Here is a 27890-nt window from a genome sequence, read left to right on the forward strand (position 1 = left end):
TCCCAACATTGCCTTGTTGAAATTGATTAGATTCCTAAAGCCTAGCCCTCCATCGTCTTTCCTTTTCTTCAAGACATCCCATTTTTTCCAGTGAATCCCAGCTTTTGAATCTCTGTTCTTCCACCAGAATGATGCAATCTTCTGCTCAATGGAGCGACAAATAGAAACTGGAATTTTGAAAATGGACATTGCATGTTGGGGGAGAGCTTGAACCACTGCTTTAATTAGAACCTCTTTGCCTGCTTTGGACATGAGGTTCTCTTTCCATCCTTCTAGTTTCGTGTTTACCCGTGCCATAATCCAAGCAAACATTTGCTTTTTTGACTGACCCCAATCAGATGGAATTCCCAAATACTTTCCTGTTTTCTCAATTTCCCGGACCCTCAACTCTCATGCCAAATTTCTTCTTAGCCTCTCAGGGCAGCCATTACTAAAAAACACTCCAGATTTGTTCATGTTAATGGCCTGTCCCGTGGCAAAGCGATATTGATTCAAGATTTCACTGAGCGCTTGACATTCTGTGATTCTTCCTTCCAAAAAAAAAAATATGGAGTCATCGGCAAATAATAAATGGGTTAGTGTGGGACAACTCCTACTAAGTTTAATTCGTTTAAATCTACCCTCCTCCACTGCATTCTTCATTGAGACGAGACAGCACATTTGCCACGATAATAAATAGGTATGAGGATAGAGGGTCTCCTTGCCGTATTCCTCGTGTTGGCTGAAAATAAGGGAGAGGTTCCCCATTTAACTTTACACGGAATGAAACTGTTATAACACACTGCATTTCCCAAGAGACCCATACAGCATTGAATCCCAGTTTCAACAAGCAAGCTTCCAAAAAATCCCCTTCCACTCTATCGTAGGCTTTTTTCATGTCCAGTTTAAGCACTGCCTGAAACTTTTTTTTCCTTTTTCTGATTCTAAGTTGATGCAAAACCTCTTGGACTATCAGTATATTATCTTGTATTTGCTTGCCACTCACAAAGGCACTTTGCCCCGTTGCAATCATTTCAGGTAACCAAGGTTTAAGGCGATTTGCCATAACCTTAGAAATAATCTTACAAGAAAAATTGCGCAGGCTGATTGGGCGAAATTGGTCTAAGGTCTCCGGATTTGGGATTAAAGATATGTGAGTTCTATTCACGGTAGGATCCAACATACCTGTGTCAAAGAAGGACTGCACCATGCTTAACACATCTTCCTTTATAAACTCCCTGTGTTGCTGATAGAATTGGCCATTCACTCCATCTGGGCCAGGGGCTTTAGTAGGCCCCATGCCAAAAACAGCTTCTTTAACTTCTTCCAAAGTTGTTGGTAAAGTCAAGGAATAGTTCATTTCATTTGAAACTAGGCACGGGCATTGATCCAAAACTGGTACAAAGTTTCTGGCCCGTTCGGTGCAATAGAGGGATTTAAAGAAGTCCATAGTCTCTAGTTTCAACCTTGTAGAGTCTCAGCTCCACTCTCCATTTGGCATTTTCAGCATCGAAATTCTGTTGCGTTGTCTTCTTTGAATTGTGGTGGCATGAAAAAAACTTGGTATTCTTATCACGCCATTTCAGCCAATTGATGCGAGACCTCATCCCCCAAAACATTTCTTCCTGTTGCCACGGTTTTTCTATTTGCCCTTTTATGCTATCTGCCCTTTCTTTGTCAAAGCCAACCTGGTTGCTATTAGTAATCTCCTGAAGTTCCAGTTTTAGCAACTTAATTTGCTGAAATGCATTCGAGAATTTTTTCCCACTCGATTTAACTAACTCCCCTGAAACTTCCTTTATTTTACTCCATAAGCCTGCACGTACCAGTTGAGGGGATTGCCATACTTGCCTGACTATGCTGCTGCACTCTTCATCCTCAAGCCAAAATGCTTCGAACTTAAAGTCTTTTCTCCTTTTCTTTTGCTCGGGGTATAAGGAAACCAGAATGGGGCTATGATCTGATCCAATTGCTGGCAAGGCATAAGCTTCAGCAGTAGGAAACAAAACGCTCCATTCCACATTGCGTAGCGCCCTATCAAGTCTTTCCTTGACATATGCATCTCCACCTCTATTTTTTGCCCAAGTGTATGTGTACCCTTTATATTCTAAGTCCATTAGCGCACTATCATTCAGAAAATCCTGAAATGCAACTAGTTGATAATGCTCTGCCATTCTCTTCCCGACTTTTTCCCAATGATATAATATTTTGTTGAAGTCCCCAAGGCAAATCCATGGAAATGGGGTGCTGGAATTAACGCCTTTCAACTCCTCCCATAACGTGAGTCTCTCTTGAAACACATTTGGTGCGCGTACAAACGTGAGCCTCATGGTTCTGTTGCTTGCTCTTTCCTCACAAGTCAAGTTGATAAACCTTTCAGTTGCATAATCCACATTCAAATACATCAAATCTCTCCATAGTACAGCTAAACCTCCAGCAATCCCTACTGGATTCACCGCGAAAAGGTGCGGAAAATTTAGATTCCTTTTAATGCGATTTACCACAAGATCTTTATTCTTCGTCTCCATAAGAAAGAGAACATCAGGCCTTTCTTGAGCCACCATGGCTCTTAATGCTTGAACTGTCAAGGATGTGCCCAACCCTTGACAATTCCAGCTCATAATCTTCATAGCTCAGCGATTCGTATAAACACTTCTAATGCTGCATGAACTCACCGTAATTCTCCTCATCCTGTCGGATTTTTGTTTTGAAGGATTTGAAGCAGCAGGTTGACTCCGAGAGCAGTCCCTGAATCAGGCCGGTTCGTCAAACATCGCAGTCCATCAGACAGCGACTGAACCTGGGACAACTCATGGGAGTGCAAGCAAGGTTTAAGGAAAAGACGGAGAGTATGGGTTGAAAGGTTGATTCTCTGGTAAAGTTGATGGAAGAAGCTCTTGGAAAACTGATTGTACAGGGGATATATGGGGGGATTAATGAAAAATGGTGCGGTTCCAGTACTGAGATTGGGGTTTGAATGGGTAGACGATATGGTGGTGGGGATTCTGTGTAAATTTAGGGTAAGGGTTTTGGAGTTTGGGGATTTCTAGGGAAAAACTATCACCCTGTGGGATAGAGAGGGCTCTTCCGGAGAAGAGAGAGAACGGGTGGTCGCTGGGGGTTCGATTGAGGGGAGTCTCGTGAAGTCCATCATTATTGACAGGGTTCTGAGACTACTTACCAAAATGAAGAGGAAGAGGAGCTCCGAGGAGTATGATGTGTTTTTGAGTTTCAGGGAAAGCGACACGCGCCTCAACTTCACCGACCACCTTTATCGCAGCATGTTGCGTGCAGGTATCCGCGTTTTCCTTGACAGTGAAGAACTTGAAGATGGTGAAGAAATCCATAAAGTTTTTGAGGCAGTGAATGAGTCTCAGATCTACATACCCATCTTCTCTCAGAATTTCGCCTCTAGTTCATGGTGTCTCCGTGAGGTAGCCCACATGGAAGAATGCACCTTAAAATCAGTCCGGAAGAAAGAGATCATCCCCATTTTCTATGATGTGAATGCTGATGATGTGAAGCTCAAAACTGATTTGTACAAGGATGCCATACTCAAACACAAGGAGAAGTGGGGCTCCGATGAACTGGAGCGGTAGGAAAGTGCCCTTAAAAAGATTGGAGATAGAATTGGACGGGAACTTACAGGCAAACGGTAAATCTCCTCTACCCCTTAGGGTTACTAAGCATAATATTTAGGTTTCATTGGATTAAAGTTTGTCCTTCGAAATTTACGAACATAAAACATTGGGGCATGTATTTAAGATTTGCATTAAAAGTTAATGAAAGTTAGACCCAACATCCGAGAATCCAAAAAAAAAAAAAAAAAATAGAATATGGCTGATTTTTTTAAAGCATAACAAGCCGGGTCAAACCCGACCCAGACAAGGCATCTTTCAATTCACGTCCCGTTAACCCAATATGACCAGACACGTGAGACCTACTTTTTGCTTGATCATATTTTTTACTTAGTCGCTTTTTTACTTAATCATACCATCACAATGTGTAGAGTGGAAATCATGTAATTTATGTATTCTTCCCCTCCCTCGGTAATCACAAAAATTTGCAGAATGAACATAGTCATGGTACAATGTTGAATAAATAGGAGTATTGCGGTTTTAAAACTATACCAAAAAATAGTGCACAATGAATATTACAAAAGTACATGTGTGATGCATGAATGCAAAAAATGAACGTTTAAAAGATTTTACATAACTTCCCTAATATAAAATGTTGGAACTGCCATTTCATGAGATGAAATTATCGATACAATGTGGAAATATGGAACATAGTATGTGAAAAAGAACAATACTTCAAGATTTGTACGGAAAGGAGCAGTTTGTACGGAAAAGCGATATCCACGCACAAGAAGTTTGACACTGATGAATTTTAATAGCCATGACTATTAAATCTTGTATTGGTTGGCCGTGTAAAGGGACAGGATCTTATAGGCAAAGGGAAATTTTCCTGCGGTTTTTCTCATGGTCAATAGTTGCAAAGTACATCTGCCTGGAATATTGGAATCGAGACTGAAGTTGTGCTTGAAAACCTACAAAAGGAAATGGGGCGTGCGTGAAGGGGATCTTTTTCTCAAACTCGCAGAAAACTATTTCAAGCCCTACTTGCTGCCATAATATAATTTCCAGTACAAGTGATTATCATGCTTAAATTTCATTTGTGTAAGTTGTTGAGATAGCTGACTTATGTATCCACATGTTCCCCAGAGTCCTGTAGTCTATCATGTCTTTGACTGAAACGATTTTTTCTGCTTTGCTGCAGCCAAGGAGAACAGGTCGAATCGCTTGTTGAAGAGGTTTGCCGTAAGCTTAATACAAGACACATCATTGTGACTGAACATTTGGTCGAAGATAATGCTCAAATGGAAACCATAATGAAATTGTTGGATGTTGGGTCTGATGGTGTACGTTTTGTTGGAATCCACGGCATGGGTGGTGTTGGAAAAACAACTCTTGCCAAAGTCATGTTCAACAAACTATCTTTTCACTTTGAAGGCTGTTGCTTCCTTGAAGATGTTCGAGCATCATCGCAATCTCATGATGGTATTTTACAATTACAGAAAAAGCTCTTATCAGGTTTTGTCAATTCAGGGATTACTGATCAAATAAAAGATGTTGGTGGTGGGATCATGAGGATCAAAGGTGCTTTTAGTAATAAAAAAGTACTCATTGTACTTGATGATCTGGACAACAAAGAACAACTCCAAAATCTGGCCGGAAAATCTGATTGGTTTTGTTCTCGTAGCGGAATCATTATCACAACTAGAGAAGAAAGCATCCTGAAGACTCAAGTAGACCAATCCAAAGGAATTTTAGCTCATGAAGTTCATCCAATGAGATTTGATCTAGCATTTCGTCTATTTTGTAAGCATGCATTCAGAAGTGACTCAGTTATAAGAGATTATGAGGATTTTTCAATAGGAATTGTTCGTAAGGTGGGCATGCTTCCTTTGGCCGTTGTGGTGATAGGGTCCCATCTTTTTGACTTGGGTCATGATTTGGAGCATTCGGATAAAATAGAAGTATGGGAGGAGACGGTGGAACAGTTAAAGGAAGGTCCTTTTGACGAAGTCCGAAATACATTAAAGATAAGTTATGAACGATTAGGGAATAAGGAAAAAGAAGTATTTCTGGATATAGCATGCTTTTTCACCAATGACGACATAACATATCCGGTCATCATGTGGAAAAATTGTGGCTACTCTCCTTACACTGCAACGCGGGTTCTCTCTCACAAGTCCTTGATAAAAATTAGAGATGGCACAAGGTTTTGGATGCACGACCAAGTTCGAGACTTTGGAAGGTACATTGTTCTTGAAGAATATCCTCGCAAGTTTTGTCGGGTGTGGATTCGTGAGAAAGCCCTCAACCTACTGAAGAGAAAAGAGGTAAACTACGAAGTTTTTGAATTAATACACTAGTTATATTTCAGAAAAGCAGACACCGGACATATGATATCTTCAGTAAGAAATGGAAACTCGAAAAATTAGATTATGTAGATTAGGAAGAAACAACTCTTGTTGGGAATAAGAGTAAGCCATAGTTCTAGAAACCGTAGGTCACGTGCTTAACTATTGGAGAAAGTTTTCGATTGTTCTTAATGTGTCCTCTCCGTTTTAGCTTTGTAAACCGTATTTCATGCTCAGTATCGTGTTTGTGACATGCAGAGAAATGAAAATGTTGTGGCACTAAGCCTGAATTTCGATGGCTGTAGCTGCAACATTGCATCTGAAGAATTAACTGCCGTACCAAATCTAAGGTTTCTTCGAGTGAAAGGCATCGATTTTTTTGGCAACTTCGAGAATCTTCTGTTGGAGCTGAGATGGTTTTCTTGGGAAATTACTCATAAGGACTTTTATGCAGAGAGTTTTCATTTTGCTAATTTGGTTGTGCTAGACCTTTCAAGGAGCAATATTGAAGATGACTGGGGTGGGTGGAGTCAAATCCAGGTACCATATGCCTTACTCCCTATTCACCTTCTTTCAATCTTTACAGATCATTCAATGCACTCATAATAAACGTTGTGCTAGTCTAACATCTAGAGTCGAGTACAACCTGCTAAAAACATTTGAAAAGAAAGGAGAGGAAGCTATAGAATCACATGATATCAGCATATCATTGTTGTCTTTTGGCTTGCTGTAGTCGTTTTTCTGATAGCTGATCATATTAAAAAAGTATAACATTCCGGAGAGAGAGGCAATTAGGCAGTAGACTAAAGACGTTTTTTGGCTGAAAATTGGACGGCCTTTACCTTTTTTTACAAAGGGGAGAGCAGACTTTGGTGCTCCTAGGGTACAACCTTGTACCGTGCATCTCTTTTTCTACGACAATTTTAGGACTATCACGGCTAAATGTTGAAACATCGTATATGACGCTTCACAATTGTTTTTTTTTTTTAGGGGGGGACTAAGTGCATCAAAAGTTTTAAACTTGTCACAAAAAGGGTAATTGAGTTATACAACTTTTAAAAAGTTCAATAAAGTTTTAAAACTTATCAGATAAATGCAATCAAATTCTGTTCAATTAGGCTAACGGAATTGTTGATGTAATTTTTTTTATTAGTCTATGGTGCCAACATGGATTTTTTATGATTTAAAAAAAATTAAGGACCAACTAGTTTACTGCATTAACACATCAGACAGGTCCACACAGTCTTGCTATTTTACCGATCTCATGCTCACTAGTTACACTTTGAAAACGCTTCCTTCCAAGAATCACATTCTTCTTTCCCACAATCACAATCATCGAGGAAAAGACCCTGAAGATCATAACAAATGCAGAAACTTATTAATAACTCTTCACAGAAAAGTTATTATCGACAAACAATAATAATAATAAAAAAAACAAATCAAAGTATCTAGATGTTCATAGCTATCTTGGTAGACTCTAGTTGGTGCCCTGAGATCATTGTACCGCAACAGCTACTGATCAAAGCACAAATCACATCTAGTAACCCACAAACTACTGGATTACCCATAAATCCCAGAACTAGGGAGGACCGGCTGCCATTGCCTGTAGCCGGCTACTCTCGGCCATTGCTAAGGCCTCAGCGACCGGCTGCCTGCCCCATAAGCAAGGACATTTTCTTTCGAATTTACTATACTACAAAGTGGACCCAAAAAAAAAAAAAAAAGGTTAAATTCGAACTGACTGGCGACTTTTTAATTCGATAGATCATTGACTAAATTACAACTTTACCATAATCAAACCTAGTAGCAGATTATCAATTTTGTTTTTTTTTTAATTCTGCGAGTAATCCCCTTAAATAATTAGAAGATTTCTATCTGCGCAGAAACTTTACTAACGGTGTCGTTTAATTGTTGTGACATACAAACAAAACACAATTTATCATGGCACGTACATTATGACCATCGCTTCGATTGTACTGAGTACCAAGTTTTACTTTTCCAGTTACATATAAATAAAAACAATTGATTTATAAGGTTGGAAATACCCTCCTAGACTACGAACTGTCATCCGTTTTTTAATTGATAGACTACGAATTGCTTGCGTACTTTACAAGTAGTATTGGTTAACGGTTGTAACGCATGAACAGGAACACTGTTCTTTCCCTATAAAGTCGTAGTAGATTATTAGATTTATTTGGATTTTACAGGTAGTAATGCTTGCGGGTCAGTAAAAGACTAACGATAATTGACTTTCCAGGCTTGCCCTAGTAGATTATAAATAGCCTTTCGTTTTTAACTGTTGAGCAGGTTTTTCCTTTTTGTAGGGTATGAATTAATTGCTTATATACTTTACCAGTAGTATCGGTTACCAGTGATATTTTACAAACTAACTACTTTTTTTTTTATCACTATAAATCTCTACCAAGTTGTAAGTAGTGATTTTATAAGAAAAAAGACTTAAGTGATTTTCAATTACAATGACAGTACCTGTTTAGCGTTTGCAAGTAAATGAGGGAGCATATTGTATTATAATAATTGGACTATTTCCTTACATAAAAAGTCTAGGATGATTGATGTGTTTCATTCTTTTTAATTCCACATTTTCTTTTTCTGCAGATGACAAAAAAATTAAAAGTTCTAGATTTAACGGATTGCACAAAGTTGACAAGAACACCTGATTTCTCTAATTTCACGTCTTTGGAGACGTTAGTACTTGCTCGATGTTCCAACTTGATCACAATTCACCCCTCCATTTCTAAGCTTCAAGTCTTAGAGACTTTGAATGTGAAAGGGTGTAGTCGTCTTAGGGAGTTGCCGGAAGAAGTCGGTTTTCTACAATCTTTGAAGCAGATCATCATGCCCGAAAATTTTCAACCCTTGAAGTTTCCAGAGAGATTTGGCAATTTGACATCTTTGGTGAGTTTTAAATTAAACTACCACCCTAATATCCGCCAACTCCCAAACTCCATTGGAGGGGCGGCGAATCTCACGCGCTTAACTTTACGTGGGTGCGTGGGGATAAAGGAACTTCCAAGCTCAATTGGAGAGTTAAAAATGTTGATAGAGTTGGAGGTAACATCGTCAGGTGTAGTTGAACTACCTGATTCTATCGGAAATTTGAAGAAACTAAGGGTGTTGAGTTTATGTAGAACAAAGATAAAGGAGATTCCTCATACTATTGGAGGACTGGAGATGCTTGAAGGTTTATATGCCAACAGGTCCTGGGATCCGACGGATAAAAATTTGGAGGAAATTGGGAAGCTACTCCATTTGAAGACCTTGAACTTAGCATTTACTAGTGTTTCTCGATTGCCTCCAGAGATAAGTCGTCTTCGTTTGCAAAAACTTGAAGTGGGTTCGATTGAGCTTCAACAAGTGCCAGCTCTTCCATCAAGTTTGAAATACCTTGCAGTTCAAGCTATGGACTTCTCTCTTGTCCCCGACCCCTCAAGCATCACCGATTTAGAACATCTAGATTTGCATAGATTCAGCAATTTGAGAAGTAGATATCACTCTACTAGGCAGGACTATGACTCAAAACTTCAAGCAGCTATGATGAGGGAGCAACCCTCCTATCAGCTTCCACCTCATTTGTTGGTCTTGAAACTCAAAAGTATTAATCCACTGCCACATTTTTCCAACTTGTTAAAGTTGACAGTTTTGCATGTGATTGAATGTACAATAGCGCACATACCCATCACTCCAGGTCTAACACATTTGAGGGAATTGAACATAACAAGATGTGAATTCCTTGAGGAAATACCTGGTTTGTCACTCCCGAGGAGACTGGAGCGCTTGGAATTGGAGGGCTTGAATAGGCTAGTTCAGATTCAAGGTTTGTCGGAACTAGAATCTTTGCAGCACCTCCATCTTTCTGGTTGTGATTCACTAGGAAAGTTACCCAACTTATCCAAGTTGGGTAAACTGCAACATCTAGAGCTAGAAGCTTGTCCAAATTTAAGAGCCATTGAGGGCATTGAGGGCTTAGAAAGCTGGGTGTGGGATAGCGTTGGTCACACTATCCAGGAAAGATTGTTGGACATCTCAAGAACGACATGGCTTTCCCACAAATTACCTATGTACGATATGTTCCTGAGTTTTAAGGGACCAGACAGTCATTATGGCGTTGTCAGTTATCTTCATGCTCGGATGTTGCGTAATGGAATTTCTGTTTATAGCAATAACGATGACATGAGGGCCAACGAAGGGATTGGGGAAAATGCACTCGCTAACTCCAATATCTACATACCCGTATTCTCTAGAAGCTACGCTTCCAGTGATTGGTGTCTCCGCGAACTTGCCCACATGGCGAAATACACATCAGAATCAAAGGGAGCAAGAAGAATCCTCCCCATTTTCAACAATGTGGAGATTGATGATGTTAGGCTCGAAACTGATTTATACAAAAGCGACCTAGACAAGCACCGGACGAACTTCGACCACGACGAAGTGAAGTCATGGGAACAGGCCCTAATTGAGGTCGCAGCAATGAGGGGTTTCGTCTTAAAAATTAACAGGTAATTCTGCTATTTCGCCACTAAATCATGAGGTAAACAATTCATTCGAATGAACTTTCCCAACACAGAGAGTTTCAAAGTTACTGCAATGCAAACCCTTTGCATACAATAGTTGTCCACTCAATCAAATTCAATCCTATAGAATAACTTGTAGATCCTTCTAGCTTGTAATATCCGGAGGAACTAAGGTCGAGCAGAACAGAAATGCATACTGGTACAGCCGCACATAGTTTCCTCTGTTGTTTTTTTTTCCGAGTTAAAGATCTTCAAGTTATAGTGGTTTGAGAAATCAAATCAATAATTAGATTGTCATTTTGATGTCCTTTTTAAATTTCTGTTTGTCCAACTAAAAATGTACTGTCCCTCAATTGTGCACCGCTGCAGCTACGAAGAAGTACTTGAATTGGTTCTTGCAGAGGTTTCTAGAGCAAGGAAATTGTTGGATGGTGACTCCTGAAGCCTTCTTTTGGACGGTTGTCAAAGAAAAGGTGAATGGATTGCTATAAATGTGATGAACTTCTCACCAACTGCATTCTGTTCCATTTGGTAATGAAGTTGGTCTACGATGCTAATGCTTAGGTTCATCATTTGCAAGGTTAGCATGTCTGTACGGATGAGTATATCAGTGACCTCCCATGCTTTGTTACAGGGTTAGAGAAAGGTGCTCTGCAACAAAAGAAATGAAACAGACTAGGATTGACTGTTCATCCAGAAGAATGTTACCTTATGCTATTGTTCGTTCACAGTAATACAATTGACCATTCATACAAATCTAACAGGTGAAATCCCTGGTGAAATTGGGAGACCGTTCTGGCTGTTCAAGGATCTCGGGCTTACACTAATCAAACTTATGTATGGATTTCCCACGACGAACTTTTCTCTCTCTTATGTCCATAAAACTTTTTTCTGAACGGTTACTATGGAATTTGACAGTCACCCCAAGCTCATGCAATCTGTCTTTGTTTTGATGCATTGACTTCCAGTTTGTTCATGGACTCTTGAACAATATCCCTTGACCAATATCCACTAGCTTCCATGTACTTTTGTCATTTTTGAGATCCGAGGATTGTTAGAACTGAAATTTCTTTTTCTATTTTTTTTTTTGGATTTTTAAGTTTTTCGCCTTCTTTTTAAACTTTTTCTGACGTGGCACTCATATACATGGTGCCACCTCATCACCACTTTATCTTAGAAAATGTTGATGATGCAACGCCAGCCGCCATGTAAGAAACAGCTTGTAAGAGTATGCCCTAGTTTCTCAAGATCTTACTTTGAAATATGGATTAGACCCATGGGTTAGAAATGGTGGTCGATCAAACAATTGACGTTGAATGATATCCAAAAGTCTAGTAGGTGGATCCAATTTCATCCACTCCATCAAGAACACCAACTTCGGATCACTATATGCTGATGATGCTATTACTTATTTTCACCAGCTGAAGTGATAAATTTGAATAGTTAGACTTGAAACGGTTAAAAGTGGTCAGATCTATCTAATTCATCTGAAAATTTAAAGAGAATCTAAAGGAAACTAGGATGGACTCCTCAGTGATAAAGATGAATGTGACCTTGCCCACATTGTACTATGAAGGTGAGAGTCGAAGGGCAAAAGAAGAATCGCCCCCATTTTCCACTGGCGTGGAGATCGATAATGTTAGGCTCTTAAGCCATTTTTAAATCGTCACAAGTAGAACAAAGCTGATTGGAGTTCGGAACAAGACGAGACTATTCGGATTTCAGTCTACTATTTAACTAAACACAGTTATTATATTTGTTATTAAGGTGATGGAAATTTTACTAAAAAAATTCTAAATTTATTACACTTTGCCAATTCAATCCTAAATCTTTTAATTGGACTAATTGTGTCCTATACATTTTCATGTTTTGCTAATTCAGTCCTAAAATTTTTAATTGTGCCTATTGAGTTGTAAACATTTTTACTTTCTATCAATTGAGTCTATCTGACTAAATTTGGCCAAAAGTAGCTGACGTGTATATTGGCCATCCTATGTGACATAACCGGTGCTGATTTGGACAATTTTAATATTTTTTGAAATTTTTTATATGTTTTCCATTTTTTCTTTTCTTCTTTTTTCCTTATTTTATTTTTTATTTTCCTAGCTAATGAGGGTTGTTTGGCCCTCATTGGCCTTGAATGAGGCTAGCCTCACCGAGGATCATGATGGTTTGGGCGAGGGCTGCAAAGCCCACGCCTGCTGCTAGCGAGGGCTGCGGCCATTGCTTGCCATTGGCGAGTGCTTCGCGGCCCTTGCCCACAATCAGCAAGGGCCCAACGACCTTCACCCAATGGCTGGCCCGATGACCCTCGCTAGCCACAGTAAAAAGAAAGAAAAGAGAAGAAAAGAAATAAAAAAAATTTAAGATATTCAAATTTAAAAAATGTTAATATATTATTTAAATTATCCAAGTCAGTGTCGACTATACCACGTAAGATGGCTGACATTCACGTCAGCGATTTTCTATCAAAATTGGTTAGAAGGACTGAATTGGAAAAACGTGAAAAAGCTTAGGTCTCAATTAGCATAATTAAAAAATTTATGATTGAATTGACAAAAGTGTAATAGGTTTGGGATATTTTTGGTAATTTTTTCTTAAGGCGTGTTTCGGTAGGACTTTCAAATCAAAGTCTGAGATTGAAAGTTGTCTTCGAGTCCTCAATAACTAAGAGAGGAACGATTCTCACATTCCGCAGCCGGAGAAAAAAAGGGTTTGGCATGGTAAAGGGTTGAGGAACGTCGAATTCAATAGTAAAACTGTCGACTAATTTCCAAATTTACCAATTTCAACATAAAGACGAAGAAAATGAGGGAACCACTTTTCAGTGCATATAGCACTATAGCAGGGATAAAGAAGTTATGCAATATTGCTGAAACCCTGAGAAAAGCACTTAAATCGGCTAGTGAAGTGGTCCTCGAGACATCTGAAAGCATGATCATCGCAAGAATGGACTAGAAGAGGGTGGGGGTGTAAATTGAAACAACAAAAATTTAGAAATCATTTAAGAGAAGCCTCAAAATTTTGGGATTGGGGCTATATCTGGCTAAATGAAAAGGCTTGTGTGGAGTTTGAAATAGAAAAAGAATGGCAGAAGGACACCTCAAGTGACAATATTTATGTAAGGCGCTCATTTTGGTACCAAATTTTTCACCGGCTCACTTAAATGCCAAATCGGAGAAAAAAAATTTGGTAACATGGCATTTTTATTTCAAACAATTTAGTGACATCCTAGCCACTTTGATCGAATGATGTGACTGGAATGTCTTAAACATATAGCACTTAAGTAGTCACATTTTACAACTCATGGCACATAAGTGATCACTTTTAGAAAAAACTTGACACTAAAATGTTTATAATTTAAAACATATAGCACTGAAAGTCACTTCACAAAATTGGATAAACGATGTCGTTTGTGCTTCGAAAGCTAACTAGGATCTTCGGCGAGCCACGCAGGATTAGTTAATTAATAAAAAATTGACACATATTATTTTCAACCAGGCTAATCAGAGTTGGCGCTGAAATAGCTGTTTTTGAAAAAAATGATATTTAATTGATCCGAAAAAGAATTTGTCACTTGAGGTGTCCTTCTATCGAAATGAATAGAAAAGGATTATGTACATAGGGGACGAAATTTGCAGTCTTTTGTATTACTAGATACAATGTGCTTTTTCACCAACAATGACAAAGCGTATGCGATTATTGAGGCTATTGGTCACCTCTTGCAAACGCTTCTGTCCATCTCATATTCTTTCTATGAGTTTTGTGACATCTTGAATTCCGACCCACTTTTAAAGCTATGAATGAATAAAATATCTCATAGATGTATTTTAGCTAAATCTCACTCGGAATTGATCCCTTTCGAGCAAAATAACCAAATGGGAATGGCTAGCTAGGAAAATCAAGTACATGGATCTAAGAACTTGATTCCGGATTGACGTTTTGGCCATGAAAATTGTTGAGAGAATATTCTGGACCAATATAGGCTGACCCTAGGATGATTAATGAACGATTTGGATAATACCCTATGCTTGGATCACGGGTGATTCCATTTGACCTCGTATGGATTCCGAACGTCCCTAAATTATTTTCTAACGATCGTGCCCATTGGAACTAGTGATTGACCATTGCAATTGAATGACAACCAAAGTCGCCATGGCTCAAGAAATTCTTAAACGTGATATTAATCACGGGTCGATACGCGTAACTCCTAAAAGCCGCCCATTAGTTTGAGATACGCTGAAATTTCAATTGATCAATATTGATCGCTAATCGAGCTTCTGGATTTGACGTCGGACCTTCAGGGGTTTCAATAATAAAATTTTGGACGTTTCCTTATCCATTGTACGATTTCTTCGCAGTTCGCCCAAAGGGTTCGGGAAAAATAAAATTTGGACTAGAATAGGAAAAGACATATTTACCCTTGGAGAATACCCAATTTTTCACTTTGGCCCAAGGGCATTTCGGTCAAAACCCCCTCTTGGCCGAAAATATTGACTAGTCTTGGGTGGTGAAATTACTTTTCTACCCTTCTTGACTTTGAAGACCCCAAAAATATCCTAACCTTTTATTAATGAATTTTTGGCCATCTTCTTCATAAATCCAAGAACACACACTCTCTCTACACTACTTTCTCCCTCTTGGCTAAACCCCCCTTTGCTCTCTCTCTCTCACCGAAAATTTTCCAAGCCGCCGCCAGAGTTTAATCTCCACAGTGAATCACCCGGGACCGCCGGATCTTTGAGGGTTTTAGCCGAACAAGAGGAGTCGCCGGAGCCGCCGGTTGGAATAAGAAATCTTCTCTCGATTTCTCGCCGGAAAACTTGCTAAATTTGTGGTAAGTTGATTCCTAACCTTAGATTAGGTATCTAGGTTGCTAATAGACTTTGGATTGAGTAGATTGGATGAAAAATTGGTTGGATTTGCCCAAGGATTTGCTTTGGGCTAATTGATGAAGGGAGGAGAGAGAAGAAGAAGAAAAAAAGATGTTCTTGCATGAATAGTGGAAATGCATGATTGCTAATGGACGGCTAGGATTTAATCTAGCTTTTCTTGCTTTAATCCGATGGTTTATATTGAATCTTGCTTAGGAAGATTGATCGGACAGCCGAGATTAATTCCTGCTTAGTATAGATTTAATCGAGTGGTGGAAATTTATCGCACGTGAAGATATTTTAATTGTACGGCCCAGATTAATTGCCTCGTAACTATGGTTTATTTGTGTGGCACGTATTAAATGTACGTTAGTATAATTTCAATCGTACGGTGATTATTAATTGTTACGTGGGTACAATTAATATCATGTGGCGTAGATTAATTTTTGTGGTGATAAAAATTAATCGTGCGGCCTAATTGGCCGACGGCATGAGCGTGATTTAATCGGGTGGTCCCGATTTATTATTTATTCAACGTGAGTGAATCACGTGGTTCCGATCGAGTGTTTGCTCAGTACAATTTAATCAAGTGGTCTTGATTGGGCAATTGAGGAAAATTAGAAAGATCGTGTGGTCCCGATCTTCCGGAGAAAAATTGAGAAGATCGTGTGGTTTTGATATTTCATCGGAGGAAATTGGCGAGATTGTATTGTCTCGATCTGCTAATCAGGAAATTTAGCAAGATCACAAGGTGAAGATTGATCGATCGGAAGGATTTAAGTGATCGTGTGGTATCGGACAAGCAATCGATGAATTATTGTTGTTATATGGTCTTAAGTAGAATAATTGAGAGGAAATGTGAAATTTTACCCTGAAGCGTTATGACGTGGGGTTCATATTTTATAAGACCATAAATTGCCTGAGGCGTTATGACGCGGGCTCTGTTATTATTATTTTACCTTGAGGCATTAAACGCGGGGTTGTGCTTATTATATTATCCCGAGGTGTGACATCCCGAATTCCGACCCACTTTCGAAGCTTTGAATAAATGAAAGGTCTCATTGATGTATTTCAGTCTAATCTCACTCGGAGGTGATCCCTCTCGAGCAGACTAACCAAATGGGAATGGCTAGCTAGGAAAATCAAGTACGTGGACCTAAGAACTTGATCCTGGATTGACTCTTTGGCCATGAAAATTGTCGAGGGAATATTCTGGACCAATATAGGCCGATCCTAGAATGATTAAGGAACGATTTGGATAATACCCTACGCTTGGATCACGGGTGATTCCGTTTGACCTCGTATGGGTTCCGAACGTCCCTAAATTATTTTCTAACGATCGTGTCCATCGAGACTAGTGATTGATCCTCGCAATTGAATGACAACCAAGGTCGCCATGGCTCGAGTAATTCTTAAACGTGATTTTAATCACGGGTCGATACGCGTAACTCCTAAAAGCCGCCCGTTAGTTTGAGATACGCTGAAAATTCTATTGATCGAGATTGGTCACGAATCGAGCTTCAGAATTTGACGTCGGACCTTCAGGGGTTTCAATAAATAAAAATTTTGGACGTTTCCTCATCCTGTGTGAAATTCCTTCGCGGTTCGCCCCAAAGAGGTTCAAGAAAAGTATATTTGGACTGGATATGGGAAAGGACCCATTTGCCCTCGAAAAATACCCCATTTTTCACTTGAAACTAAGGGTATTTTGGCCATTTTCCCCTTTGGCCGAGATTGACTAGTCAATGAGGGGAGATAATTATTTTTCTCTTGACTTTGGGAGCATAATTAATTATTATTAACCTATATTAATTATTATATTGGCATCTTCTTCTTCTTTATCCAAAGACTCTCTCTCTCTCTCTAGCTCACTTTCTCTCTACCTCACTCTCCCTCTCCCTCACTTGGCCGAACACCCTCTCTCTCACCCTCCGTTGCCGAAAATTCTTCAAGCCTTCTTTGGTGTCGCTTTGGAGCGCTTGGAGTCGCTAGAACGTCGCCGAGTCGCCGGCCGTGCAAGGACCGCCGGAATCGCCGCTCGATTCAAGCTTTTCCTCAACCGTTCAACGGAGGTTTTTGCGAGTTTTTGAGGTAGGATTGTTTCTAAACCTAAATTAGGTGGTTAGGTTGCTAAAAGACCATGAAATTGTGAATTTTTGATGAAGAAAAGTGTTGGATTGGAGCTTGTGGAGGGGTTGGACGAAAATTGCAGAAATGGAGGTGAGATATGCTTGTTCTTGCAATGAATAGTAATTGCAAGAGGATATTTGTTTGGTCAAAGTTTGACCATGGTTACCCTACCAACCCTAGTTACTTTTTGTTCAACTATGGTTGCTTTATGCTATTTATTAATCATGGTTAGGTTAGTATTTGACTCTAGTTAGTTTTTGAACCATGGTTAGTTTAAATATTAACTAGAGTTACTTTTATGTGACATAAAGTCGTTACGCCACGGTGCTAATTAAATGTGACATTATTATAGTATAGTACTATGGTCGTGAATTAATTATATGTTAGAAAATTATTATTGTTCGGCTGTGATATATTTCCACGTTAGTATAATTGTAATGGCACGTGATTTATAAATTGCTACGTTAACGTAATATGGTCGCATGACGTGGATTGGATACTATGGTAGTATTAATTGACTGGGTAGTCTGAATTAATATTTGGATTAGTGTGAATTAATCGGGTGATCCCGAATTATTAATTCTCTAACGTGAGCGAATCACGTGGTCCCGAACTATTCTGAGAAAATGTGATGGTCGTATTCAATCAAGTCGTCTGAGGCCAAAGTGAGCCGTATTCGTCTGATTGTCCGAGACCGAGGAAATGTGATGGTCGTATTCAATCAAGTCGTCTGAGGCCAAAGTGAGCCGTATTCGTCCGATTGTCCGAGACCGAGAAAATGAGAAGGTCGTATTCAATTAAGTCGCCTGAGGCCAAAGTGAGCCGTATTCGTCTGATTGTCCGAGACCGAGAAAATGTGAGGGTCGTATTCAATCAAGTCGTCTGAGGCCAAAGTGAGCCGTATTCGTCCGATTGTCTGAGACCGAGAAAATGTGAGGGTCGTATTCAATCAAGTCGTCCGAGGCCAAAGTGAGCCGTATTCGTCTGATTGTCTGAGACCGAGAAAGTAAGAAAGTCGTGTTCAATTAAGTCGTCCGAGACCAAAGTGAGTCGTGTTCGGCTAATTGTCCGAGACTTGATCCGGTCGTGTTCCTATGTGTCCGAAACCGAGATCCGTGGGTCGTATTCCTATGTGTGTGAGACCCGGGTATATGTATAGAGCCGTGTTCCATAAAGGTCCGAGGCTCAATGTTATGAACTTATTTGATGGCGGTGGAGTAACGTGGAATATTCTGGAGTAACGTAGAATATTTTGGAGTAACGTGGAATATTCTGGAGGAACGTGGAATATTTTGGAGTAACGTGGAATATTCTGAAGTGACGTGGAATATTTCTGGAGTAACGTGGAATATTCTGGAGTGACGTGGAATATTTCTGGAGTGACGTGGAATATTTTCGGAGTAACGTAACAATTTTCGGAGTAATGTGGATATTTATATTATGGCCTGATGTGGTTAAAACGTGCCCTGGAACACGTAGAATATTTTATTGTCGGGCTGAGGCATGGAACGCAGAGAGGGGAGTAACGTAGAATATTTGAGAAGGTGTGAGAATTTTCGGAGAAAGAGTGGAATTTTCTGGAATTGAATTGGGGAATTTTTTTGGGTAAGAAAGAAAGAGTTGTTGGAAATTGTTGCTCGCCTAGATTGTGTCCGGAGGCACTAGCGACCTGATCTAGGGTTAGAGATTTTCCTACTGAGATTTTATCTCACCCCGTCGTGGGTTCGTTGTTTATTTCAGACCCTCCGCCGCAAGTATGAATGATCTGCCCAGGAGATTCGGTATTCCCCGAGGTCATGGTACCGGGAAAAGATGGGAAGGTTGTAGAGCCATCGGATTCGAAACAGCCACTTGAGCTTGACGAGGATGAGTTGGAGGCGAGAGATGATATAGTACCAGATAGCGAGAACGATGCATAGGGTAGTTGGCCTCTTGACTTATGTTGGTTGTTTTATTTTGGATGTATAATAGGCTTCGACCACGTAATCGTTTTGTTTTAGTGGTCATAGGCTTGTACAGTGGCCTCCGAAGCCGTAGGTTTGGAAAATTGTATAGAACATGTGGATATGTATATAAGTTTGTTTTTTTTTTTTTTACCGTCCCAAGTCATCATGATGTTAATTGTTTCTATACGGGGATTTGTTTTTGCTTCCGCATGAATTTGTTGGCCTTTGGATCCTGGAGAACTGTACATAATCGTGGCCAGGTGGGATGTTAACGAGCTCGCAGGATTCGGGTCGTGACATGAGGCGTTAAACGCGGGATAGTAACCCGATGCGTTATTACGTGGGTCCGGATTATATAATGGCCTGAGGCGTTATTACAAGGGTCTGTCTAGTTATAATATAGCCTGATGCGTTAAACGCGGGCTCTGGACCAACGTGGAATTTTATATGATAGCCTAATGTGTTAAACGCGGGCTTTGGATCCACGTGGAATATTTATAATATAGCCTGATGCATTAAAAGCGGGCTCTGGACCAACGTAGAATTTTATATGATAGCCTGAAGCGTTAAACGCGGGCTTTGGATCCACATGAAATATTTATATTATAGCCTGATGCGTTAAACGCGGGTTCTGGAGCAACGTGGAATATTTTTATGACAGTCTGAGGCGTGGAATGCCGTTATGAGAGTAACATCCGCCTTCTTGATGTTTTCTTCATGTCGAGGGCAATTGCAGAGCCAAAAATCACCTGTCCTTGATAAGTGTCCTTGATAAGCAAAAGTCGATCTTCATTCACTTATTTGCCGTAGCAGTTTGCTCTTTCTACGCACAGCGGTTCAACGCCAGTTGTTTTGGGATTTGTTGGTGAATGCAGAGCAGAGGGCCGGCCGCATATTGAACTCCATCAAAGCAACGCTTTAATCACCCTCTCAACTTCGTCCACTAGGAAGACTGTAAGTACGAGATCTACTTGAATAATTGCTGAGATGTATTCTTATCTTGACCGACGTTGGTGCGCAAGGAAGAAACTTGCGCACATAAATATGCGATGCAATTTGTTGTGCTCGTTTGATGGTATTCCTATCTCCGAGTCTCGTTAAGCTGAAGTCCATTATTGGCAGGGTTCTGAGACTTCTTACCAAAATGAAGAGGAAGAGGAGCTCGGAGGAGTACGATGTGTTTTTGAGTTTTAGGGGACCCGACACGCGCCTTAACTTCACTGATCACCTTTACCACAGCATGGTATGTGCAGGTGTCCGCGTTTTCCTTGACAGTGAAGAATTTGAAGATGGTGAAGAAATCAGCGAAGTTCGTAAGGCAATGAATAAGTCTCAGATCTACATGCCCATCTTCTCTCGAAACTTCGCCTCTAGTTCATGGTGTCTCTGTGAGGTAGCCCACATGGTAGAATGCACCTTAGAATCAGATCGGAAGAAAGTGATCATCCCCATTTTCTATGACGTGAATGCTGATGATGTGAAGCTCAAAACTGATTTGTACAAGGATGCCATACTCAAACACGAGGAGAAGTATGGCTCCCATGAATTGGAGCGGTGGGAAAGTGTCCTTAAAACGATTGGAGGTAGAATCGGACGGGAACTCATAGGCAAACGGTAAATCTTCTCGACCTCTCAGGGTTCCTAAGCATAATAATTACATTTCATTGGAGTAAAGTTTATCCATCCAAATTTCTGAACATAAAGCATTGGGGCATGTATTTAAGATTTGCATTTCAAGTTAATGAAATTTAGACTTAACATCCGAGAATCCACAATAAGCATAGAACACGGCTGATTTTTTCAAAGCACAACAAACCGGGTCAAACCCGACACAGACAAGGCATTTTTCAATTCGTGACCCGACAAGTGAGACCAATTCTTTACTCGATCATATTTTTCACCTCCCAACGGTAATCACAAAGCGATGTCCAAGCAAAAGAAGAAGTTTGGCCCTGATGAATTAAAGCGGTAGGAGAAGGCCCTTGTAGAGGTAGCACGTGTAAAGAGCGGGGGGTTGGATGGTTGTGGTGGTTTTGGGGGGGGTGGGTGGGAGGAGGAGGCAATCTTGTAGCCAAAGGGGATTTTTCCTGCACTTTTGCTCATGGTCAATAGTTGCAAACTACATCTGCTAGGAAGAAACTGTACGTGTCCAAATTTTCGAGCCTATAGCACTGTGGTATTTAATTAGATGTCAATGGAATCGACACTAAAATTGTGCTCGAAAACCTAAAAGAGGAATTGCCGCGTGGGTGAAGGTGATTTTTTCTCAAACCCCCCAAAAAACTATGTCTAACCCAACCTGTACCCAAAATATAAATTTTAGTACGACTGATTATAATGCTTAATTTCCATTTGTTTAAGTTGTTGTAGTAGCTGAGTTATGCATCCACATGTTCCCTGTAGTCTACGATGTCTTTGATTGACGAAATTTTCATGCTTTGCTGCAGCCAAGGAGAACAAATCGAATCGATTGTTCAAGAGGTTTGCCGTAAGCTTAATAAAAGACATGTGCTTGTGACTGAACATTTGGTTGAAGATAATGCTCAAATGGAAACCATAATGAAATTGTTAGATGTTGGTTCCGATGGAGTACGTTTTGTTGGTATTCATGGCATGGGTGGTATTGGAAAAACAACTCTTGCCAAAGTCATGTTCAACAAATTATTTGTTCACTTTGAAGGATGTTGTTTCCTTGAAGACGTTCGAGCATCATCGCAACCTCATGATGGTCTTTTAAACTTACAAAAAAAGCTCTTATCAGGTTTCATCAGTTCAGGGATTATTGACCAAATTAAAGATGTTGGCGGTGGGATCACAAGGATCAAAGGCGTATTTAGCAATAAAAAAGTGCTCATCGTACTTGACGATCTAGACAGTATAGAACAACTCCAAATGCTAGCTGGAAAATCTAATTGGTTTTGTTCTGGTAGTAGAATCATTATCACAACTACGGAAGAAAGCGTCCTGAAGACTCAAGTAAACCAATCCAAAGGAATTTTGGCTCATGAAGTTCATCCAATGAGATTTGATCTAGCACTTCATCTATTTTGTAAGCATGCATTCAGAAGTGACTTGGCTGTTAAAGAATATGAAGATTCTTCAATGGAAATTGTTCGCATAGTGGGCATGCTTCCTTTGGCCGTTGTGGTGATAGGGTCTCATCTTTTTGAGTTGGGCAATGACTTGGAGCATTCGGATAAAAGAGAAGTATGGGACGAGACGCTGGAGCAATTAAAGGAAGGTCCTTTTGACAAAGTCCGAAAAACAGTAATGATAAGTTATAACCGATTAGAGCATAAGGAAAAAGAAGTATTTCTGGATATAGCATGCTTTTTCACCAATGATGACAAAACATATCCGGTCATCATGTGGAAAAGTTGTGGTTACTCTCCTCACACTACAATGCGAGTTCTTTCTCATAGGTCCTTGATAAAAATTAGAGATGATAATAGATTTTGGATGCACGACCAAGTTCGAGACTTTGGGAGATACATTGTTCTTGAAGAATATCCTCGCAAGTTTTGTAGGGTGTGGATTCCTGAGAAAGCCCTAAAGCTACTGGAGAGAAAAGAGGTAAACTATGAAGTTTTTGAATTAACATAATAGTTACATTTCCTAAAAAGCATAATCCGGATAGAAGATATCTTCAATGAGAAATGGAAACCCGAAAATTAGATTATGTAGAATAGGAAGAAACAACTTCTTGTTGGGAGAAAGAGATAAGCCATAGTTATGGAAACCGTAGGTCACGTGCTCAACCATTGGAGAAAGTTTTTGATAGTCCTTAATTATTCCTCTCTGTTTTAGCTCTGTAAACCGTATTCATTGCTAAGTATTGAGTTTGTGATATGCAGAGAAAGGAAGATGTAGAAGCACTAAGCCTGGATTTCGGTGGTTGTAACTGCAACATTGCATCCGAAAAATTAGATGCTTTACCAAATCTAAGGTTCCTTCGAGTGAAAGGCATTGGTTTTTTTGGCAACTTCGAGAATCTTCTTTCTGAGCTAAGATGGTTTTCTTGGGAAATTACGCAAAAAGAATTTTATGGAGAGAGTTTTCATTTTACTAATTTGGTCGTGCTAGACCTTTCAAGGAGCAATATCGAAGATGACTGGGGTGGGTGGAGCCAAATCCAAGTACGATATGTCTTACTTCCATTTACTACCATTCACCTTTATTCCATCTTTACAGATCATTCAGTGAATGGTATAAATCGGTGGTGTGCTCCCCTGATCTAAAATATTTAGAGTTTGTCTAACATCTAGAATCAACTACAACTAGCTAAACACATTTGAAAAGAGAGGAGAGGAAGCTATAGAATCACATGGCACGGGTAAAATATGATATGTGTAAAATCCATACTAGCAAAAATCATTTTCTGTGCTCTAAAGTCCACAGTGTTATCATGTATACTATCCATCGTCGAAATATAGTTCCATGTGTAACGTTTTCAAAACCATAGGAAGATTTAAACTTCAAGGGCAATTTGCAAGCAAATTGTCTATAAATTTGTTGCCAAAACGGAAACTTGTTTGTGCATTGTAAACTTGAATGATGGATGGGAAACTTTTTAGATCAATGAATTATCAACAAAATAACAATTTTACCATCATGAAACCTAATAGCAAATTATCAATTGTTTTGAATATCACAAGTTATCCCCTTCATTAATTAGGAGATTACGGTTTGGGTAGATACTTTATTAATAGTGTCGTTTAACTGTTCTAACTTTCAAACAAAATGCTATTTACCATGGTAAATGGTTAGCAGATTATGACCATCGCTCCGATTTTAGTAAGTACCAAGTTTTATTTCTCTAGTAACATACAAATAAAATAATTGATTTATCATGTTGAAATAGCCTTGTAGATTACTAGCTGTCGTTTGCTTTCACAAGCGAGCGTGTTTTTTGGTTGGTAAATGACGAATTGCTTACATACTTTACTACTAGTATTGGTTAACAGTTGTCACTTATGGACAAAAAAACTATTCTTTTACTGTAAATTTGTGGTAGATTATTCAACTTATTTTGATTGCACGAGTACCAACGTTTATAAGTCACCAAAAGACTAAGGAAATAATCGATTTACCAAGCTTGCCCCAGTAAATTATAAACAGCCTTTCGTTGGTTTTTCCGTTTGTAGTGTGTGAATTAATTTGGCTATACACTTTACTAGTACTATTGGTTATTTTCAATTACATTGACGGACATGTTTACCATGAACAGAAGATTTTTCCGTTTTTCGCAAAGGAAGTTTTAGAAGCGACCTAGTTGCGCCATTCGCAATTAAATGCGGGAGTATATTGAATTATAAAAGTCAGAACAATTACTTGTATAAAAAATCTAGGATGATTTATGTGTTTCATTCTTTTTAACTCCATATTTTTTTTTTTTGCAGATGACAAAAAAATTGAAAGTTCTAAATTTAACGGATTGCACAAATTTGACGACGACACCCGACTTCTCTAATTTCATGTCTTTGGAGACATTAGTACTTGCTCGTTGTTCCAACTTAAACACAATCCACCCCTCCATTTCTAAGCTTCAACTCCTAGAGACTCTGAATATAAGAGGGTGTAGCTCTCTTGGAGACTTGCCTGAAGAAGTCGGTTCTCTACTATGTTTGAAGGATATTCTCATGCCCAAAAATTTTAGATCCTTGAAGCTTCCGGAGAGTTTTGGCGAATTGAAATCTTTGTCATCTTTTATATTGGATGAGCACCCAATGATCCGCCAACTTCCAGACTCACTTGGAAGGTTGGCGAATCTTACATGCTTAACTCTACGTGGGTGCGTGGGGATAAAGAAACTTCCAAGCTCAATTGGGGAGTTGCAAATGCTGGAAGAGTTGGAATTATCTACGTCAGGCATAGTTGAACTACCCGATTCTATTGGAAACTTAAAGAAACTAAGGCAGTTGGGTTTAGGTAAAACGACGATAAAGGAATTTCCTCGTACTATTGGAGGACTGGAGATGCTTGAAGATTTACATGCCGAGAGATCCTATGACTTGACAGATAAAAACTTGGAGGAAATTGGAAAGCTCTCCCAATTGAAGAAATTGAACTTGGCATTCACTAGCATTTCTAGATTGCCTCCAGAGATAAGTTGTCTTACCAATCTCGAAGAACTTCAAATGGGCTCGATTGAGCTTCAACGAGTGTCGGCCCTTCCATCAAGTTTGAAAGTCCTTGTGGTTCGAGCTCTGGATCTCTCTCTTGTCCCCACCCTTCAACCATCCCCGGTTTGAAACGTCTAGAATTACATAAATTCTGCAATTTGAGAAATGGACATCACTCTACTAGGCAGGACTCTGACTCAAAACTTGAAGCAGCTTTGATGGGGGAGCAGCTGTGGCAGCTTCCATCTGGTTTGTTGAACTTGACACTTAGGGGTATTTGTCCACTGCTAGGTTTTTCCAACTTATCAAATTTGATAGCTCTACATGTAATTCAATGTCCAATATTACACTTGCTGGATCTGTCACTCTTGAGGAATCTTGAGCTCTTGAAACTGAAGAGCTTGAATAGACTAGTTGAGATTCGAGGTTTGTCGGAATTGGAATCTTTGCAGTACCTCCTTCTTTCCCATTGTGATTTAATAGAACAGTTACCCAACTTATCCAAGTTGGGTAAGCTAAAACATCTAGAGCTAGAAGCTTGTCCAAAATTAAAACACATTGACGGCATCAAGGGCTTGGAAAGACGCGAGTTGGATAGTCAAGGCCGCACTATCCAGGAAAAATTGTTGGATGTCTCGAGATCGACTTGGCTTTCCCGTAGATTACCTGTCTTCGATGTGTTCCTGAGTTTTGAGGGACAGGACACTCATTGTAGCATTGCCACTTATCTTTACTATATGTTGTCATGTGATCGAATTTCTGTTTATTTTGATGACAACGACTTGAGGTACAATGATGGAACTGAGGAAGAGGTTCGACAAGCACTTGCTCGCTCCATTATCTACGTACCCATCTTCTCCAAAGAGTACGCTTCCAGTCAATTGTGTCTCCGCGAACTCGTTCACATGGTAAATTACACATCAAAATCAAAGGGGAAAAGAAGAATTCTCCCTATTTTGTACAACGTGGAGAGTGATGATATTAAGCTCAAAACTGATTTATACAAAAGTGACCTAGAAAAGCACCGGAAGAACTTCGACCACAACGTAGTGAAGGCATGGGAAGAGGCCCTAATTGAGGTGGCAGCAATGAGGGGTTTCGTCGTGAAAAACACCAGGTAATTATGCTATTTCTCCACTGATTCGTGAGGTAGATAAGTCATTCAATTGAACTTTCTCAACACAGAGAGTTTCAAAGTCACTGCAATGCAACTCTTTTGCAAATAGGTGTCCACTCGAGCAAATTTAACCTATAGAATAAGAAGCAGATCCTTCTAGCTTGTAAAATCCGGAGGAAGTCTGTGGTCGAACAGAACAGAACTGCATATTGGCACAGCCGCACATATTTGTTACCTTTTGCTTTGTTTTGACTCAAAGATCTTCAAGTTACAATGGTTTGAGAAATCAAATCACAATGAACTGTCTGTCCAATTAAAATGAACTGTCCTTCAATTGTGCATTGCTGCAGCCATGAAGAAGTGCTTCAATCCGTTATTGAAGAGGTTGCTAGAGCAAGGGAATTGTACGCTGTTGACTCCTGAAGCCATCTTTTGGCCGGTTGTCAAAGACAAGGAGAATGGATTTGCTATGAATGTAATGAAATTCTCCCCGTCTTCATTCTGTTTTTATTGTTTGGAGGATCTAGATATTTTATATGGCAATGAAATTGGTTTACGATGCTAATGCTTAGGTGGATTATTTACGAGGTTAGCATATATGTGTGAATGAGTATTTCTGTAAGCTCCCACATCATTGATTTCAAGGGAACTCTGCAATAATGGAAAAGGAGCTTCCATACACAATCGGAAAAATTTGAATTGACGTCAGTGGAATTGGATTGGCAACTATTAAAGATAGTTGATCTACCTGATTCAATCGGAAATGTAAGAAGAACCGAAACTGACTGGAATGGCCTATTCATCCATAAGAATGTTACCGGAAGCAATTGGACTACTAGAAATGATAGGGGGGTTGAATTACACTCGTTGAAGTTATGGGTCTGACAGGTGAAATCTTTGGTGAAATTGGCAGACTGTCCTGGCTTTTCGAGGATCTTGGGCTTACGCTCGTCGTAGTTATTTATGGATTCCCCATAGACGATTTGTTCTCTACTGTCGAATTTGACAGTCCCCGCAAGCTTCTTTAATCTGTCTTTGTTTTTTATGCATCCACATCAGGTTTGTTTATGGCCTCGTGAATTTGGTTAATTTAGATTTTCTGGACACATCTGGCATTTCCCTTGACCGATACGTACCAGCTTCCATGTACTTTGTCATTCTTTCTACTTTGGCTTAAGAAATATTGCTAGTTTTCAATCTTGAAGAACTTTTCGGTTCTCCAAGTTCGTGATACTCAAAGGCATTCGCCCACTGCCATACTTTT

At 39.6% G+C, this 27890-nt stretch overlaps 3 protein-coding genes and 1 pseudogene across 3 annotated transcripts in view; all 4 read left to right on the plus strand.

The window, feature by feature from the left end:
• Positions 1–27890, plus strand: part of LOC115729525 (disease resistance protein L6-like) — a 160652-nt gene that overhangs the window by 22785 nt on the left and 109977 nt on the right. The window lies entirely within an intron of this gene.
• LOC115730447 (TMV resistance protein N-like) lies at positions 3165–3597 on the plus strand. The gene has a single exon (XM_030661057.2). The coding sequence runs from the start codon at positions 3165–3167 to the stop codon at positions 3576–3578; it is 414 nt and encodes a 137-aa protein (XP_030516917.1). The 3' UTR covers positions 3579–3597.
• On the plus strand, positions 4378–27844 carry LOC125314807 (disease resistance protein L6-like). The gene is made up of 6 exons (XM_048278005.1): positions 4378–4478; positions 4759–5884; positions 6164–6445; positions 8522–10422; positions 10807–10910; positions 27805–27844. The coding sequence occupies exons 1-5, from the start codon at positions 4378–4380 to the stop codon at positions 10877–10879; spliced, it is 3483 nt and encodes a 1160-aa protein (XP_048133962.1). The 3' UTR covers positions 10880–10910; positions 27805–27844.
• On the plus strand, positions 20111–27049 carry LOC115736121 (annotated as a pseudogene).

This window comes from Rhodamnia argentea, chromosome 4, assembly GCF_020921035.1.
Source record: "Rhodamnia argentea isolate NSW1041297 chromosome 4, ASM2092103v1, whole genome shotgun sequence".
In the NCBI taxonomy this organism is placed as follows: Eukaryota; Viridiplantae; Streptophyta; class Magnoliopsida; order Myrtales; family Myrtaceae; genus Rhodamnia; species Rhodamnia argentea.